This window comes from Schistocerca piceifrons, chromosome 3, assembly GCF_021461385.2.
Source record: "Schistocerca piceifrons isolate TAMUIC-IGC-003096 chromosome 3, iqSchPice1.1, whole genome shotgun sequence".
In the NCBI taxonomy this organism is placed as follows: domain Eukaryota; kingdom Metazoa; phylum Arthropoda; class Insecta; order Orthoptera; family Acrididae; genus Schistocerca; species Schistocerca piceifrons.
In genome coordinates, this window is record NC_060140.1 from 472,954,021 (window position 1) to 472,972,730 (window position 18,710).

General features: G+C 45.2%; 1 protein-coding gene across 1 annotated transcript in view; it reads left to right on the top strand.

The window, feature by feature from the left end:
* Window positions 1–6,780: 6,780 nt before the first annotated feature.
* The window catches only part of LOC124788016 (mitochondrial dimethyladenosine transferase 1), a 48,605-nt gene continuing 36,675 nt past the window's right edge, over window positions 6,781–18,710 (top strand). The window contains exon 1 of the mRNA XM_047255068.1: window positions 6,781–7,236. Within this exon, the coding sequence (XP_047111024.1) occupies window positions 6,931–7,236 (306 nt within the window). The 5' untranslated portion in view covers window positions 6,781–6,930. The remainder of the gene's footprint in view (window positions 7,237–18,710) is intronic.

Genomic DNA, 18,710 nt, shown 5'->3' on the forward strand with positions numbered 1-18,710 from the left:
ATTTTAGTACTTCGAAACAACGGCTTACATTACTTTCATTTATTAACACTGGCTTTGTTATTGTTTCTGGAAATTACCTACCTGCAGCCAATTCTCGGTGTTTTTGTGAAACCTTTTTCGATGGATATTGAAAGTACGCCTTCAGATTTACATTTCGAACTAATTGATTTGCAAAGCGATGTTCACCGAAAGGATGTGGTTTACAATACAAAAGGTTGGCTCCAGTTCTACCAGAATTCGCCGAAGGAAGAATTTCCCAAGTTACACAGAGAAGCAGCGAAGATTATTTCTATGTTTGGTTCCTCTTGTGAATGTGAAAGGTTTTATTCTGTTTTGTCTTGTACAAAAACTAGATTGCGTGCGAGTATTTCTAATTGTAATTTAAAAAATTCTCTCAGAATTGCTGTCAGCCAATCTCTTGTTCCACATCTTAGTAGCATAATTGCAAATAAAATAAAGAGCACATAGGAAGATACATTTGTGTTGAAACCAAATTTAAAATTGTTACCATTACAGTTATTATATAAATCTCTTTTGTACCGGTGCACCAAACTAAGCTCTCCACCTAGTGTACATTAGTATTTCGCAATGACGAAGACAACTGGGTAAAAGCTTTGAAACAGGTCGAGACAGGCGGCGCGAGCGACACAAGCTAAGGAAGTGTGAGGCAGCGCTGTTGCGCAAAGCCGAGGAGTGGGCTGTGTGCACCGTCGTCAACATAGCGCAGCCGTTTTCTGCACTCTGCACTGTGCGATGCACCGGTGCATGCACCTTGTGCGGCCCTGGTCTAAACCCTAGGAGTATGTACTGGATATGTATCACTGTAATAAGACCCATGATAATTTATGAGGCTACAGTACGGTGGAATAAAGTATAACAGAAGGTTGCCTCGAGGAATTCGACGATTAGCAGAGATTTTCCTGCTTAGCCATAACAGCAACACACCCACTGATGGGGCGGAAATCTTCCTGGACATTCGCCATTACACCTTTGGGTTACAACGGAGGAGCGGCAGGCGCATGTAGGTTAAAAGCTTGAAATAACTGACTTCACTTACGATATCCAGAATTTCACACCAATATAATGAATGTGTAAATATAGAAATGGTCGGGGAAACGCAGGCAGACCGTACAATAATTTCTAGCTGCTTCAATAAACCTTTCAGCTTAACAATTTGGAGAAGAGAGCAGCGGAAGAATGAACCACGACACCGTTCAAGAGACATAGTCTGGTTTACTGACGTGTCGAAAACAGATGAAGGCGCTGGGGCCGGGGTATATGGGATACAGCCTAGACTAGAGAGAGCAGTCTCTCTGCAGGAGCTGTCCAGTGTATTCCAGGTAGAAACATTCGCTATCAGTGTGTGTGTTTGTGTGAGTGTGTGTGTGGAGGAGAATTTGCAGTAAGAGTTATAAAGATCGTACCATCTATATTTATTCAATCAGCCCAAGAGCTCTGAAATCTTTATCAGCCTCTGCATCGAAGTCAAAGATCGTTCCAGAAAGCGTTGAAGCCCTTGGAAGACTACGGGACAGCAACAGGATAAATCTGATGTGAATCCCCGGTCACTCAGGAATTAATGGTAATGAACCAATTGATAGACTGGCCAGGACAGGGGCGATTGCTTCATTTATTGGACTGGAACCTGTCCTAACCTTCACTAAGCAAAATTTTACGTCTAGTATAGGGGCAGTGAATTCTACAGGTCATTTCTAAATCACTCTTGTTGTTGTTGTGGTCTTCAATCCGGAGACTGGTTTGTTGCAGCTCTCCATGATACTCTATCCTATGCAAGCTTCTTCATCTCCAAGTAACTACTGCACCCTACATCCTTCAGAATCTGCCTAGTGTATTCATCTCTTGGTCACCCTCTACGATTTTTACCCTCCACGCTGCCCTCCAATACTAAATTGGTGATCTCTTGATGCCCCAGAACGTGTCCTAACAAACAATCCCTTCTGCTAGCCATGTCATCCAACAAATTCCTCTTCTTCCCAATTCTATTAAGTACCTCCTCATTAGTTACGTAATCTACCCATGTAATCTTGAGCATTCTTCTGTAGCACCACATTTGGAAAGCTTCTATTCTCTTTTTGTCTAAACTATTTATCGTCCACGTTTCACATCCATGCAGGGCTACACTCCATACAAATACTTTTAGAAAAGACTTCCTGACACTTAAATCTATACTCGATATTAACAAATTCCTCTTCTTCAGGAACGCTTTCCTTGCCATTGCCAGTCTACCTTTTATATCCTCCCTACTTCGACCACCATCAGTTAGTTTGCTCCCCAAATAGCAAAACTTACCTAGTACCATAAGTGTCTCATTTCCTAATTTACACTCCTGGAAATGGAAAAAAGAACACATTGACACCGGTGTGTCAGACCCACCATACTTGCTCCGGACACTGCGAGAGGGCTGTACAAGCAATGATCACACGCACGGCACAGCGGACACACCAGGAACCGCGGTGTTGGCCGTCGAATGGCGCTAGCTGCGCAGCATTTGTGTACCGCCGCCGTCAGTGTCAGCCAGTTTGCCGTGGCATACGGAGCTCCATCGCAGTCTTTAACACTGGTAGCATGCCGCAACAGCGTGGACGTGAACAGTATGTGCAGTTGACGGACTTTGAGCGAGGGCGTATAGTGGGCATGCGGGAGGCCGGGTGGACGTACCGCCGAATTGCTCAACACGTGGGGCGTGAGGTCTCCACAGTACATCGATGTTGTCGCCAGTGGTCGGCGGAAGGTGCACGTGCCCGTCGACCTGGGACCGGACCGCAGCGACGCACGGATGCACGCCAAGACCGTAGGATCCTACGCAGTGCCGTAGGGGACCGCACCGCCACTTCCCAGCAAATTAGGGACACTGTTGCTCCTGGGGTATCGGCGAGGACCATTCGCAACCGTCACCATGAAGCTGGGCTACGGTCCCGCACACCGTTAGGCCGTCTTCCGCTCACGCCCCAACATCGTGCAGCCCGCCTCCAGTGGTGTCGCGACAGGCGTGAATGGAGGGACGAATGGAGACGTGTCGTCTTCAGCGATGAGAGTCGCTTCTGCCTTGGTGCCAATGATGGTCGTATGCGTGTTTGGCGCCGTGCAGGTGAGCGCCACAATCAGGACTGCATACGACCGAGGCACACAGGGCCAACACCCGGCATCATGGTGTGGGGAGCGATCTCCTACACTGGCCGTACACCACTGGTGATCGTCGAGGGGACACTGAATAGTGCACGGTACATCCAAACCGTCATCGAACCCATCGTTCTACCATTCCTAGACCGGCAAGGGAACTTGCTGTTCCAACAGGACAATGCACGTCCGCATGTATCCCGTGCCACCCAACGTGCTCTAGAAGGTGTAAGTCAACTACCCTGGCCAGCAAGATCTCCGGATCTGTCCCCCATTGAGCATGTTTGGGACTGGATGAAGCGTCGTCTCACACGGTCTGCACGTCCAGCACGAACGCTGGTCCAACTGAGGCGCCAGGTGGAAATGGCATGGCAAGCCGTTCCACAGGACTACATCCAGCATCTCTACGATCGTCTCCATGGGCGAATAGCAGCCTGCATTGCTGCGAAAGGTGGATATACACTGTACTAGAGCCGACATTGTGCATGCTCTGTTGGCTGTGTCTATGTGCCTGTGGTTCTGTCAGTGTGATCATGTGATGAATCTGACCCCAGGAATGTGTCAATAAAATTTCCCCTTCCTGGGACAATGAATTCACGGTGTTCATATTTCAGTTTCCAGGAGTGTAATTAACTCGGCATCACCCGATTTTTTTAGACTACATTCCATTATCTTCGTTTTGCTTTTGTTGATGTCCATCTTATAATCTCCTTTCAAGACACTGTCCATTCCGTTCAACTGCTCTTCCACTCCTTTGCTGCCTTTGACAGAATTACAATGTCATCGGCAAACCTCAAATTTTTTATTTTAATTCCTACTCCAAATTTTTCTTTTGTTTCTTAACTGCTACAACCCTGTCTCACTCCCTTCCCAACCACTGCTTCCTTTTCATGCGCCGGCCGAAGTGGCCGTGCGGTTAAAGGCGCTGCAGTCTGGAACCGCAAGACCGCTACGGTCGCAGGTTCGAATCCTGCCTCGGGCATGGATGTTTGTGATGTCCTTGGGTTAGTTAGGTTTAACTAGTTCTAAGTTCTAGGGGACTAATGACCTCAGCAGTTGAGTCCCATAGTGCTCAGAGCCATTTGAACCATTTGAACCTTTTCATGCCCCTCGACTTTTATAACTGCCATCTGGTTTCTGTACAAATTGTAAATAGCCTTTCGCTCCTTGTATTTTGCCCCTGCCACCTTCAGAATTTGAAAGAGAGTATTCCAATCAACACTGTCAAAAGTTTTCTCTTAGTCTACAAATGCTAGAAACGTAGGTTTGTCTTTCCTTAACCTATCTTCTAAGATAAGTCGTAGGGTCAGTATTGCCTCACGTGTTCCAACACTTCTACAGAACCGGAACTGATCTTCCCCGAGGTCGGCTTCCACCAGTTTTTCCATTCGTCTGTAAGGAATTCGTGTCACTGTTTTGCAGCCGTGGCTTATTAAGCTAATAGTTCGGTAATTTTCACACCTGTCAACACTTGCATTCTTTGGTATTGGGCCGGCCAGGGTGGCCGAGCGGTTCTAGGCGCTACATCTGGGACCGCGCGACCGCTACGACTGCAGGTTCGAATCCTGCCTCGGGCATGGATGTGTGTGATGTCCTTAGGTTAGTTAGATTTAAGTTCTAGGGGACTGATGACCTCAGATGTTAAGTCCCATGGTGCTCAGAGCCATTTGAACCATTTTTTTGATATTGGAATTATCGTATTCTTCTTGAAGTCTGAGGGTATTTCGCCTGTCTCATACATCTTGCTCACCAGATGGTAGAGTTTTGCCAAGCCTGGCGCCCAAGGCTATCAGTAGTTCTAATGGAAAGTTGTTTGCTCCGGGGCCTTGTTTCGACTTAGGTCTTTCAGTGCTCTGTAAAATCCTTCACGCAGTAACATATCTCCCATTTCATCTACACCTACAGCCTCTTCCGTTTCCATAATATTTCCCTCAAGTACATAGCCCTTGTATAGACCCTCTATATACTCCTTCCACCTTGCTGCTTTCCCTTCTTTGCTAGATCTGGCTTCCCACCTGAGCTTTAGATATTCGTACAAGTGGTTCCCTTTTCTCCAAATGTCTCTGTAATATTCCTGCAGGCAGTATCTATCTTACCCCTAGTGATATATGCCTCTCCATCCTTACATTTGTCCTCTAGCCATCCCTGCTTAACCATTTTGCACTTTCTGTCGATCTCATTTTTGAGACGTTTGCATTCCTTCTTGCCTGCTTTACTCTTGTTATGAACCACATATTACATTAGGAAGTAAAACAATTGTAATTGCCCCTATGTCCCTGAAGGTACTGTTTCAAGATATTGCATTATCAGCATAAAACAATATTCTGACTGTATCGTACTCTTCTTTCGAACAGATGGGGACTGCTTTTTTTTCCTACGTTATTTCATAAGACTACGTCATGGGACAGTACTGAGTAAAAGTATGACAGCAATCAAACAGCGACAGATCGAATACTATACATTTCGATAAATTCAGTAATGAATTGTCTAGACCACTGTCATTTTAAAACTCACTATGCACACACAGACGAGAAACACCAGAATTAGTTAGCGTAGAAAAAACCCTATTTGTTCGAAAGAAGACTGCAGTAGAATATTGTTTTAAGCTGATAATGAAAGATCTTGAAACAGTGCCTGATTCAAATACGTTTCACGCGCCAGGTTTGCGGCGATCTACTGTCAACGCGGTCCAACTTGTATGGGCAGATGTGATTTGAACCCACAGATTTGAACAATTTCGCTCAAACCTCCAACTCCAGTTTTCAGGTTTTGGTACATCTTATAGCTGCGGAAATCTGTTCAGACGCAAAGGTTTATCTGCGCGATGTCATGTGCGCAGACATTTGCGCGGTAGATCGTTGCGTGTGGCCGGGCCTTTAGCCGCGACTTCACTACACTCCCACAGATGATTTGGATGAAGCAATACAAAGTGGATACAAATTAATGTTTCACTTAACATGTGTAGTGATGCATATCATCTGTTCAGAACTTTTAAAAATGCAAGTCTATTGTTTCCGTATTATCAAGTATATCTAATTCAAATAAAGTCATACATTCACAGTTAATTGTTTGTGTTTCTACCATGCCCAGCAGATTCCCAAATTAAGAAAATATAAAGTCAAGCTAGTCTGTTACACAGTATAATTATTGCAAAAATAAAATTGCGTAATAACACACCTTGTTTTATTTCAGCTTTTTGCTTTCTTTTGTTTTGTAGACACATTTAGCTTATTGCTTTGCGGTGAGTTGGCAACACCGGATTACACCAGCTGTGAAGTGAGAATTTGGTTGTGCTGCACCGGTGCGAGTTCGTGTTAAATAGCAGATATTTTTGTAATGAATGTGTGTTACGTCAAGCTTATTGTATTCTGTGAAATGTTTATTGAATAAAATCTCTCCCTGAAGGAGATGTACTAGTCTCGAGTTTCGCAACAGCAGAGGTACACGCATAGTTAAATATCTTCCAGTGCGTAGTTATGGAAAATAAGCAGGATCCCAAGAACAAGGAATTTATTTCCAAGTCAATGGCAGAGTATATGAAACTAATAGAAAAACAAAATCTAGAAAGAGTTCAAAAACTGCAGAAGACAAGAAGAAATAATCTTATTACAGCTGGAATACTTGGTGCAGCAGTAACAGGAATCTACTTTTATTCTATGTATTCCGTGAAGCAAGAAACCTTTTTAGATGATTTTGAGGAGCCAAAGAAAATCAGCCAGTAACTCATTGTAAATCCTGGTAGTGGGTTTAATCGCATGTGAAATATCTGTAGGGAAGTTCATAAACTGAAAGATGACTGCCGTGATTACAAGCTCGCTCCCTAAGACAGCTACGGAATTGTATCGTTTACCTCCACTACCGACCATAAGAGATTTATTGAGACTGTATCGTCTAAGAGCAATAAGGCAACTGTCCCAGAATTTTTTAATGGACCAGCGATTGACTGATAAAATTGTACGTGCCGCTGGAAGAATAAAGAATGGTCATGTGTGTGAGATTGGGCCAGGTCCTGGAGGAATAACGCGATCAATTATTAACAGAGGTCCTGAGAGGGTCGTGGTGATTGAAAAAGACAGAAGATTTGGTCCATCACTAGAGGTAAGTGAAGTTACTTTCACTGGTTCATTCAACAAAACCCCTACAAAATACTGTATTAAAGTATTGTTTGTTCGCAAGGATCAATGAAATAGGTATAAACTTGGCATTGAAACGAATTTCGAATTAAAAGTAAAATGTGCTCACTTCAACTGTACAAAGATGTGCACCCAGCTGTAATTAAGTTCATTGCTAATAGTTTGCTCCTCATCTGATCAACGCAGGGTTTGTAGCACTCTGTCCAGACTGTTCTGTCATATGTATTTCTAACCCTGAAGAAAAATCTGTAATTGACAATTTACATGAGATTTTGTAAGTAAATGAAGCTACACATGGATATTTTTACGTAGGCTACATTGAGCCAATTATATATGGACTATCCACAATTTATTATCCTTGATTATCAATATTGCCTCTATCAATTATTCTTACACAGTCCAAGAACGTTTCTCTCAGAATGGCTCAAGTCAGCACTAATCGTACTTTGTTGCTAATGTACTTAACAGAAAGCCTGAACTGTTTGCACTTGTCTGTAACTATATAAGTTGACCTGTTCCATATCCATAAAGGCTCTCCTTCATGGTAGGATTTTTGGAACAAAGTGTATGAATGAATGCGTTATATATTGAAGTAGCATCCCAGTCACTTACAGATGAGTTCATTTACTTGTAAATGTTGTGATACACATCATAAGATGCAAGATGTGTTGATTAGAAATTAATGTAGAGGAATTGTTTTAATATTATTTTTAAATTCGTCGTACTAATCATTGGTCCGAAGTCAACCATATACCTGATGCAGCCCTGTGACAGCTAAGTAAACCCAGAGTTGTTAAAAACAAAAATTTTGTCTCTTTAATTTAATCAACTGTGGGTTCTTGGTTAAACATTGTAAATTAACTAAACACACACTGTTTTGGTCTTGTTGCACAATTTTATGATTAACATTACTGCACAACCTAGGTTTTGGGTTATAAGCCATTTTCAACCTAGGTTGTGCAATAACAATAAAAGTGTGAAACAAGGCAAAAACAATGTTTGTGTAGTTAATTTTGTGTCTGTATGCCTAGAAAGTTTGAAATAAGCAAAGGTGATATGTTGTTACTGATCAGGAATTAGCATTAATGGCCATACATGATGATGAAGAAATTGAAGAAATATATGATGAGATAAAAGAAATTATTCAGATACTTAATGGAGACGAGAATTTAATAGTCATGGGTGACTGGAATTCGGTAGTAGGAAAAGGGAGAGAAGGAAACGTAGTATGTGAATATAGATTGGGGGTAAGAAATAAAAGAGGAAGCTGCCAGGTAGAATTTTGCACAGAGCATAACTTAGGCTAATCATAGCTAACACTTGGTTCAAGAATCATAAAAGAAGGTTGTATTCATGGAAGAAGCCTGGAGATACTGACAGATTTCAGATAGATTATATAATGGTAAGACAGAGATTTAGGAACCAGGTTTTCAATTGTAAGACATTTCCAGGGGCAGATGTGGACTTTGACCACAATATATTGGTTATGAACTGAAGAAACTGCAAAAAGGTGGGAATTTAAGGAGATGGGACCTGGATAAACTGACTAAACCAGAGGTTGTACAGATTTTTAGGGAGAGCATAAGGAACAATTGACAAGAATGGGGGAAAGAAATACAGTAGAAGAAGAATGGGTAGCTTTGAGGGATGAAGAAGTGAAGGCAGCAGAGGATCAAGTAGGTAAAAAAAAAGAGCTATTAGAAATCCTTGGGTGACAGAAGAAATATTGCATTTAATTGATGAAAGTAGAAAAATAAAAATGCAGTAAATGGAGGAGGCAAAAAGGAATACAAATGTCTCAAAAATGAGATCGGCAGAAAGTGCAAAATGGTTAAGTAGGGATGGATAGAGGACAAATGTAAGGATGTAGAGGCTTATCTCACTAAGGGTAAGATAGATACTGCCTGCAGGAAAATTAAAGAGGCCTTTGGAGAAAAGGGAACCAATTGTATGAATATCAAAAGCTCAGGTGGGAAGCCAGATCTAGGCAAAGAAGGGAAAGCAGAAGGGTGGAAGGAGTATATAGAGGGTCTATACAAGGGCGATGTACTTGAGGGCAATATTATGGAAATGGAAGAGGCGGTAGGTGTAGATGAAATGGGAGGTATGATACTTCGTGAAGAGTTTGACAGAACACTGAAAGACCTGAGTTGAAACGAGGCCCCAGGTGTAGACAACTTTCCATTAGAACTACTTATCTTAGAAGCTAGATTAAGAAAAGGTAAACCTTCAATGAAACTTCACCAATAGAGAGGGTAGTGAAGTATTTAGGGATACTCGTGTCTCCAAAACCACCAAGGACCCCTGAAGTAAAGAATATATGTCCAAGCCAAAAATATCAGTTATGAGCGCTAGCAGGGTAGGTGGTAAAATCTAGGGTCTAAACCGTTGGAGTATGTACTGGGTATGTACCACTGTAATAAGACCCATGATAATTTATGAGGCTACAGTATGGTGGATTAAAGTCTAACAGAAGGTTGCTGCGAGGAATTCGACGATTAGCAGAGATTTTCCTGCTTAGCCATAACAGCAACACACCCACTGATGGGGTGGAAATCTTGCTGGACGTTCGCCATTACACCTTTGGGTTACAACGGAGGAGTGGCAGGCGCATGTAGGTTAAAAGCTTGAAATAACTGACTTCACTTACGATATCCAGAATTTCACACCAATATAATGAATGTGTAAATATAGAAATGGTCGGGGAAACGCAGGCAGACTGTACAATAATTTCTAGCTGCTTCAATAAACCTTTCAGCTTAACAATTTGGAGAAGAGAGCAGCGGAAGAATGAACCACGACATCGTTCAAGAGGCATAGTCCGGTTTACTGACGTGTCGAAAGCAGATGAAGGCACTGGGGCCGGGGTATATGGGGTACAGCCTAGACTAGAGAGAGCAGTCTCTCTGCAGGAGCTGTCCAGTGTATTCCAGGTGGAAATATTCGCTATCAGTGTGTGTGTGTTTGTGTGAGTGTGTGTGTGGAGGAGAATTTGCGGTAAGAGTTATAAGGATCGTACCATCTATATTTATTCAATCAGCCCAAGAGCTCTGAAACCTTTATCAGTCTCTGCATCGAAGTCAAAGATCGTTCCAGAAAGCGTTGAAGCCCTTGGAAAACTACGGGACAGCAACAGGATAAATCTGGTGTGAATACCCAGTCACTCAGGAATTAATGGTAATGAACCAATTGATAGACTGGCCAGGACAGGGGCGATTGCTTCATTTATTGGACAGGAACCTGTCCTAACCTCCACTAAGCAAAATTTTACATCTAGTATAGGGGCAGTGAATTCTACAGGTCATTTCTAAATCACTCTTGTTGTTGTTGTGGTCTTCAGTCCTGAGATTGGTTTGATGCAGCTCTCCATGCTACTCTATCCTGTGCAAGCTTCTTCATCTCCCAGTACCTGCTGCAACCTACATCCTTCAGAATCTGCTTAGTGTATTCATCTCTTGGTCTCCCTCTACGGTTTTTATCCTCCACGCTGGCCTCCAATACTAAATTGGTGATCCCTTGATGCCTCAGAACATGTCCTACCAACCGATCACTTCTTCTAGTCAAGTTGTGCCACAAACTTCTCTTCTCCCCAGTCCTATTCAACACCTCCTCATTAGTTATGTGATCTACCCATCTATTCTTCAGCATTCTTCTGTAGCACCACATTTCGAAAGCTTCTATTCTCTTCTTGTCCAAACTATTTATCGTCCATGTTTCACTTCCATACATGGCTGCACTCCATACAAATACTTTCAGAAACGACTTCCTGACACTTAAATCTAGTATCGATGTAAACAAATTTCTCTACTTCAGAAACTCTTTTGTTGCCATTGCCAGTCTACATTTTATATGCTCTCTACTTCGACCATCATCAGTTATTTTGCTCCCCAAATAGCAAAACTCCTTTACTACTTTCAGTGTCTCATTTCCTAATCTAATTCCCTCAACATCACCAGACTTAATTCGACTACATTCCATTATCCTCGTTTTGCTTTTGTTGATGTTCATCTTATATACTCCCTTCAAGACACCATCCATTCCGTTCAACTGCTCTTCCAAGTCCTTTGCTGTCTCTGACAGAATTACAATGTCATCGGTGAACCTCAAAGTTTTTATTTCTTCTCCATGGATTTTAATACATACTCCGAATTTGTCTTTTGTTTCCTTCACTGCTTGCTCAATATACAGATTGAATAACATCGGGGGAAGGCTACAACCCTGTCTCACTCCCTTCCCAACCACTGCTTCCCTTCCATGCCCCTCAACTCTTATAACTGCCATTTGGTTTCTGTACAAATTGTAAATAGCCTTTCACTCCCTATATTTTACTCCTGTCACCTTCAGAATTTGAAAGAGAGTATTCCAGTCAACATTGTCAAAAGCTTTCTCTAAGTCTACAAATGCTAGGAACGTAGGTTTGCCTTTCCTTAATCTAGCTTCTAAGATAAGCTGTAGGGTCTGTATTGCCTCACGTGTTCCAATATTTCTACGGAATCCAAACTGATCTTCCCCAAGGTCGGCTTCTACTAGTTTTTCCATTCGTCTGTAAAGAATTCGCTTTAGTATTTTGCAGCCGTGACTATTTAAACTGATAGTTCGGTAATTTTCATATCTGTCAACACCTGCTTTCTTTGGGATTGGAATTATTACAGTCTTCTTGAAGTCTGAGGGGATTTCGCCTGTCTCATACATCTTGCTCACCAGATGGTAGAGTTTTGTCAGGACTGGCTCTCCCAAGGCCGTCGGTAGTTCTAATGGAATGTTGTCTATTCCCGGGGCCTTGTTTCGACTCAGGTCTTTCAGTGCTCTGTCAAACTCTTCCCGCGGTATCATATCTCCCATTTCATCTTCATCTACATCCTGTTCCATTTCCACAATATTGTCGTCAAGTACATCGCCCTTGTATAGACCCTCTATATACTCCTTCCACCTTTCTGCTTTCCATTCTTTGCTTAGAACTGGGTTTTCATCTGAGCTCTTGATATTCATACTAGTGGTTCTCTTTTCTCCATAGCTCTCTTTAATTTTCCTGTAGGCAGTATCTATCATACTCCTAGTGAGATAAGCCTCTACATCCTTACATTCATCCTCTAGCTATCCCTGCTTAGCCATTTTGCATTTCCTGTCGATCTCATTTTCGAGACGTTTGTATTCCTTTTTGCCTGCTTCATTTACTGTATTTTTATATTTTCTCCTTTCATCAATTAAATTCAGTATTTCTTCTGTTACCCAAGGATTTCTACTAGCCCTCGTCTTTTTACCTACTTGATCCTCTGCTGCCTTCACTACTTCATCCCACAAAGCTACCCATTCTTCTTCTACTGTATTTCTTTCCCCCATTCCTGCCATTTGTTCCCTTACGCTCTCCCTGAAACTCTATACAACCTCTGGTTTAGTCAGTTTATCCAGGTCCCATCTCCTTAAATTCCTACCTTTTTGCAGTTTCTTCAGTTTTAATCTACAGTTCATAACCAATAGATTGTGGTCAGAGTCCACATCTGCCCCTGGAAATGTCTTACAATTGAAAACCTGGTTCCTAAATCTCTGTCTTACCATTATATGATCTATCTGAAATCTGTCAGTATCTCCAGGCTTCTTCCAAGTATACAACCATCTTTTATGGTTCTTGAACCAAGTGTTATCTATGATTAAGTTATGCTCTGTGCAAAATTCTACCAGGTGGCTTCCTCTTTCATTTCTTAGACCCAATCCATATTCACCTACTACGTTTCCTTCTCTCCCTTTTCCTACTACTGAATTCTAGTCACCTATGATTATTAAATTTTCGTCTCCCTTCAATATCTGATCAATTTCTTTTATTTCATCATACATTTCATCAATTTCTTCGTCATCTGCAGAGCTAGTTGGCATATAAACTTGTACTACTGTAGTAGGCGTGGGCTTCGTGTCTATCTTGGTCACAATAATTCACTATGCAGTTAGTAGTAGCTTACCTGCATTCCTATTTTTTTTATTCATTATTGAACCTACTCCTGCATTACCCCTACGTGTTTATAACCCTGTATTCACCTGACCAAAAGTCTTGTTCCTCCTGCCACCGAACCTCACTAATTCCCACTATATCTAACTTTAACCTATCCATTTCCCTTTTTAAATTTTCCAACCTACCTGCCCGATTAAGGGATCTGAAATTCCACGCTCCGATCCGTAGAACACCAGTTTTCTTTCTCCTGATAACAACGTCCTCTTGAGTAGTCCCCGCCCGGAGATCCGAATGGGGGACTATTTTACCTCTGGAATATTTTACCCAAGAGGACGCCATCATCATTAATCATACAGTAAAGCTGCATGCCCTCGGGAAAAATTACGGCTGTAGTTTCCCCTTGCTTTCAACCGTTCGCAGTACCAGCACAGCAAGGCCGTTTTGGTTAGTGTTACAAGGCCAGATCAGTCAATCATCCAGACTGCTGCCCCTGCAACTACTGAAAAGGCTGCTGCCCCTCTTCAAACATAACCAACTCAAAAATGCCGCACCGTAGTCACGTCGCACACCAAGACACCATTATGTCCCAGTTAAAAGCAGACGTGCAATCGGATGCTTCCACCGACCTGAATAGAATGTCACCACACGACACTGGCTGGGGTCAACTTGAGCATTCAGTGGCACTGATATGCTTTGACCATGAAGTAATTGTTTTATGTTGTGTGATCTCATGGTGATACAGTATATTTGAATTGGAGTATGTTTACAGAGGGCATGTTGGTATATGTGGTTGCAAACTCTTGTGTGGACTGTTTAACTGTTTGTGACTATTGTCAGTGATACTGGTGATCTTGAGTGCTTCTTGTGATAGTAATATTTCAAGAGTTTGTGGCAGTTTATTAGAGTGTATTTTTTGTGTTGGCAGTTACGGACAATAGATTCATTTTCTGGTAGGGAATTATTAGTGTAGTATGCTGTTTATGGTTGGGTTTTTTGTGTTAGTTATGCATACGACAGTGAAGGTCACGAGTAGGGCTCTGCATGCTGCAATGGGGAACGGCTTTTGAGCACGATGAAATTCCTCTAGTATGTAGTTTAACACTGTGTCCTCTGGCGGCAACCCAGTGGTGACGTGCGCGAAATAGCGGTCAACGGCCGGCGACACCACAGTGATGTCGTGTGCATACTGCATAGTATCGCTCAGTGGCCGGCGACACCACAGTGGTGTCGTGAGCATAGTATAGCGCAGTGGCCGGAGACAGCACTTTAGTATCTTTTGCATTCTGTTGGTGTTTTGTTTAGGTAACAAGTTACATACATCAACAAGTTTTTTGCTTTTTTTGTTTTTATAAGTACTTCTGACCTTTCATCATGGCAGACGAAAGAGGCAATACGATTAATTACGATGAATGCGCGGATGTCTTGTCTGACGTTCCGGGCTCCCCCTGCGGGTCCGGGGTAAGAATAGGCCCGAGGTATTCCTGCCTGTCGTAAGAGACAACTAAAAGGAGTTTCAACCATTTCGGCATTCCATGTGATGGTCCCCCTTGGGGTTTGACCTCCTTTTTTCAAAATTCTACAGAAGTACGAGCCTTTTGGGGAAGGACGCCTTATGTGGTGTATCACTGGTCCTCAGTGCACTAAGACCTTGGCACTCAGCATTGTAACGGCGTTGTAACCACACCCACTATTCCTCCAATTGGGCCTAAACGCCTGATGGGTTGCACACGTTACGCCCATAGTGCGTCCCCATCTCCACCTACGATCATGATGGACTTTCCATGGCACCCGAAATCCAGCACGGTAGCCAGCCCGTTGTGGTGGGGTCGTCATGTACCCTCTAGGTTGTAGCCCCCTGACAACACAGGGATCGTACTGCCGATACCTGAGCTGCACCCTCCCCAAGTCGGCCAAGGAGTAGATGCCCGTCTCCTTGGGGCATCAGGACTCCCGGCAACGGTCATCCTGCCAGGTGGCCCTTGCTGAGGCTGGGTGGCGTCCATGGGGAGAGCCCCTGGTCGGAGTGGGTGGTATCGGGGCGGACATTTCGCAGATGAAACGTCAACATGTATCAGGTCGCTCTGCGGCCGAGTCTTTTAAAAAGAAAGGTACTGTCTCTGGTTCTGGTTCTCCTGCCCTTTCCCCCTTGGCCATTCCCTGGGAGGATGGACAGGCCCACCGGTTTGGGGCGAAGTACTTCCCCCCTATTTAGTCTGTTCTCGGACCGATGGGGGGACGTTCGCCACCTCCAAGCCCATGTTCTTTGTCCAGCACATCGAGGACATCTTCGGGGAAATCGAGGCTCTCAGTAAAATGCGTTCGGGGTCCGTTCTTATAAAGACCGCCTCCGCCACACAGTCGGCGGCGCTCCAGGTGTGCGACCGACTAGGAGACATCCCAGTGTCCATTGTCCCGCATCTGGCACTGAATAGGACGCAGGGGGTTATTTTTCATCGGGACCTCCTGCTGCAATCTGATGAGAAGCTCAGGGCCAACCTGGAGCGCCGAGATGTGCATTTCGTCTGGCGAGTTCAGCGTGGCCCCAAAGACCGTCACATCGACACCGGAGGCTTTATCCTCGCCTTCGAGGGGGACGTTCTCCCGGAGAAGGTAAAGGTGATGTGCTACCGGTGCGACGTGCGACCTTACGTCCCACCTCCTATGCACTGCTTTTGGTGTTTGCACTTTGGGCATATGTCGTCACAGTGTGAGGCTGAGCCCCTTTGTGGCGATTGTGGACGTCCTCTTCGTGAGGAACATACATGCACCCCACCACCTCGGTGCGTCAATTGCCCTGGCATCCACTCGCCTAGATCTTTAGACTGCCCCGCTTATCAGAAGGAGAAGAAGATTCAAGAATTTAAAACTTTGGATCGTCTCTCTTATTCTGAGGCCAGGAAGAAGTATGACCGCCTCCATCCCGTGACGTTGACAACTTCTTTTGCCTCAGTCGTGTCCACTCCTTGCACAGTATCCTCACCCCTATCCTTTCCCCCCTCCACCTCCTCACCCCATCCGGGGTCTATGCCTCCGCCTCCCAAATCCCTCCCTTCCAAATCCTCCTCCCTCGCGGCCCCTGCCCCCTCTGCCCCAGGGGCCACCCTTCCTCCTCCTCTTCCTCCCCCTCCCCCTCCGCCGCCTGATAAGCGATCCTCTTCTCAGGCGTCCATCGGGGAAACATTCCGGATCCCGGCTTCCGAGGTCCGGCATTCCAAAACGGACCCCGCGCGTGAGGACCTTCTTCGGGTCCAGCCCACCATCCCCGTGCCTCATCGGACTTCCAAGAAGGCCTCCAAGAAGAAGTTTTTATCCCCCTCGCCACCCCGGCGCATTTCGTCTGACGCTCCATCCGCGAGTCGCTGCTCCCGGCCGTCCTCAGTTTCGCCGGGACGTTCTGCTGCCAGGCGCTCAGCTGGCCTCTCGTCGGCGAATGATGCTGCCCCTCCTACGCAACCCGGGAATGTGGCCGCAGCTGGCGACGACTCGATGGAACAGGATCCACCTCCCGCCGGTTGTAGCGTTGTTCCCTTGAAACCTGGCCCTCCGCGGCCGTCGAGGTGACCACTCTTCACCCGTTTCGTTCCCCCTTTTTTCTGACTAGTGATGGCTTTGTTACATTGGAACATCAGAGGTATTCGATCTAATCGGGAGGAATTACAACTGCTCCTCCGCCTGCACTGTCTGCTCGTCCTTGGTCTCCAGGAAACCAAGTTGCGCCCAACTGACTGTATTGCTTTTACCCACTATACCTCGGAGCGGTCTGACCTCACCCCTGCGGACCGTATTCCAGCTCATGGTGGGGACATGTTGCTCGTTCAGGACGATGTCTATTACCATCCCATCCCATTGACCACCCCACTCCAAGCAATAGCTGTCCGTATTACTCTTCTGCCTTTACTTTTTCTGTTTGTACCGTCTACACTCCATCGTCATCCGCAGTTAGTCGGGCTGACATGATGCACCTGATTGTTCAGCTTCCTCCGCCGTTTTTATTGTTTGGCAACTTCAATGCCCTTTATCCCCTTTGGGGCTGTCCTGCATCCTGTCAGAGAGGCTCCCTCTTGGCGGATGTCTTCAACCATCTCAATCTTGTCTGCCTCAATACTGGCGCCCCGACTTTCCTCTCGGACTCCACTCATACCTACTCCCACTTGGACCTCTCGATCTGTTCTACCACTCTTGCCCATCAGTTCGAGTGGTATGTCCTTTCTGACACCTATTCGAGCGACCACTTCCCGTGTGTCGTTCGTCTCCTACACCACACCCCATCCCCACGTCCTTCGAGCTGGAACATACCGAAAGCTGACTGGGGACTTTACTCCTCCCTGGCGACCTTTCCGGACCACGATTTTCTCAGTTGTGACAGTCAGGTCGAATACCTCACGGCTGTTATCATCAATGCTGCCGAACGTTCCATTCCTCGTACTACCTCTTCTTCACATCGCGTTTCCGTCCCCTGGTGGAATGAGGCTTGTAGAGACGCTATCCGTGCTCGACGATGTGCTTTACGCACCTTTCGCCGCCATCCTACGTTGGCGAATTGTATTGGATACAAACGACTCCGAGCACAATGCTGTAGAGTCATCATAGACAGCAAAAAAGCTTGTTGGGCCTCTTTCACTAGCTCCTTTAACAGTTTTACTCCCTCTTCTGTTGTCTGGGGTGACCTGCGCCGGCTGTCGGGCATTCAGGCCCACTCCTCGGTACCTGGCCTGACTTCAGGTAATGAGGTCCTTGTTGTTCCTGTGGATGTCTCCAACGCCTTTGGCCGCTTTTTCACAGAGGTTTCAAGCTCCGCCCATTACCACCCTGCCTTCCTTCCCAGGAAAGAGGCAGAAGAGGCTCGGCGACCTTCCTTCCACTCACTGAATCTGGAAAATTATAATGCCCCCTTTACTGTGCGGGAACTCGAACGTGCACTTGCACTGTCCCGGTCCTCTGCTCCGGGGCCAGATGCCATTCACGTTCAGATGCTGGCACACCTCTCTCCGGCAGGCAAAAGCTTCCTTCTTCGTACCTACAATCGCGTCTGGACCGAAGGTCAAGTCCCCATGCGTTGGCGTAACGCCGTCGTTGTTCCTATACCCAAACCCGGGAAGGATAGACACCTTCCTTCTAGTTACCGCCCCATTTCTCTTACAAGCTGTGTCTGTAAGGTGATGGAGTGCATGGTAAACGCTTGGTTAGTTTGGATTCTTGAATCTCGACGGCTACTTACCAGTGTTCAATGCGGCTTTCGTCGCCGCCGCTCCGCTGTTGACCACCTTGTGACCTTGTCGACATTCATCATGAGCAACTTTTTGCGAAAATGCCAAACGGTAGCAGTGTTCTTTGACTTGGAGAAGGCTTATGATACCTGTTGGAGAGGAGGTATCCTCCGCACTCTGCACAGGTGGGGTCTACGTGGTCGCCTGCCTCTTTTTATTGATTCCTTTTTAACAGACCGAAAGTTTAGGGTACGTGTGGGTTCCGTCTTGTCCGACGTCTTCCTCCAA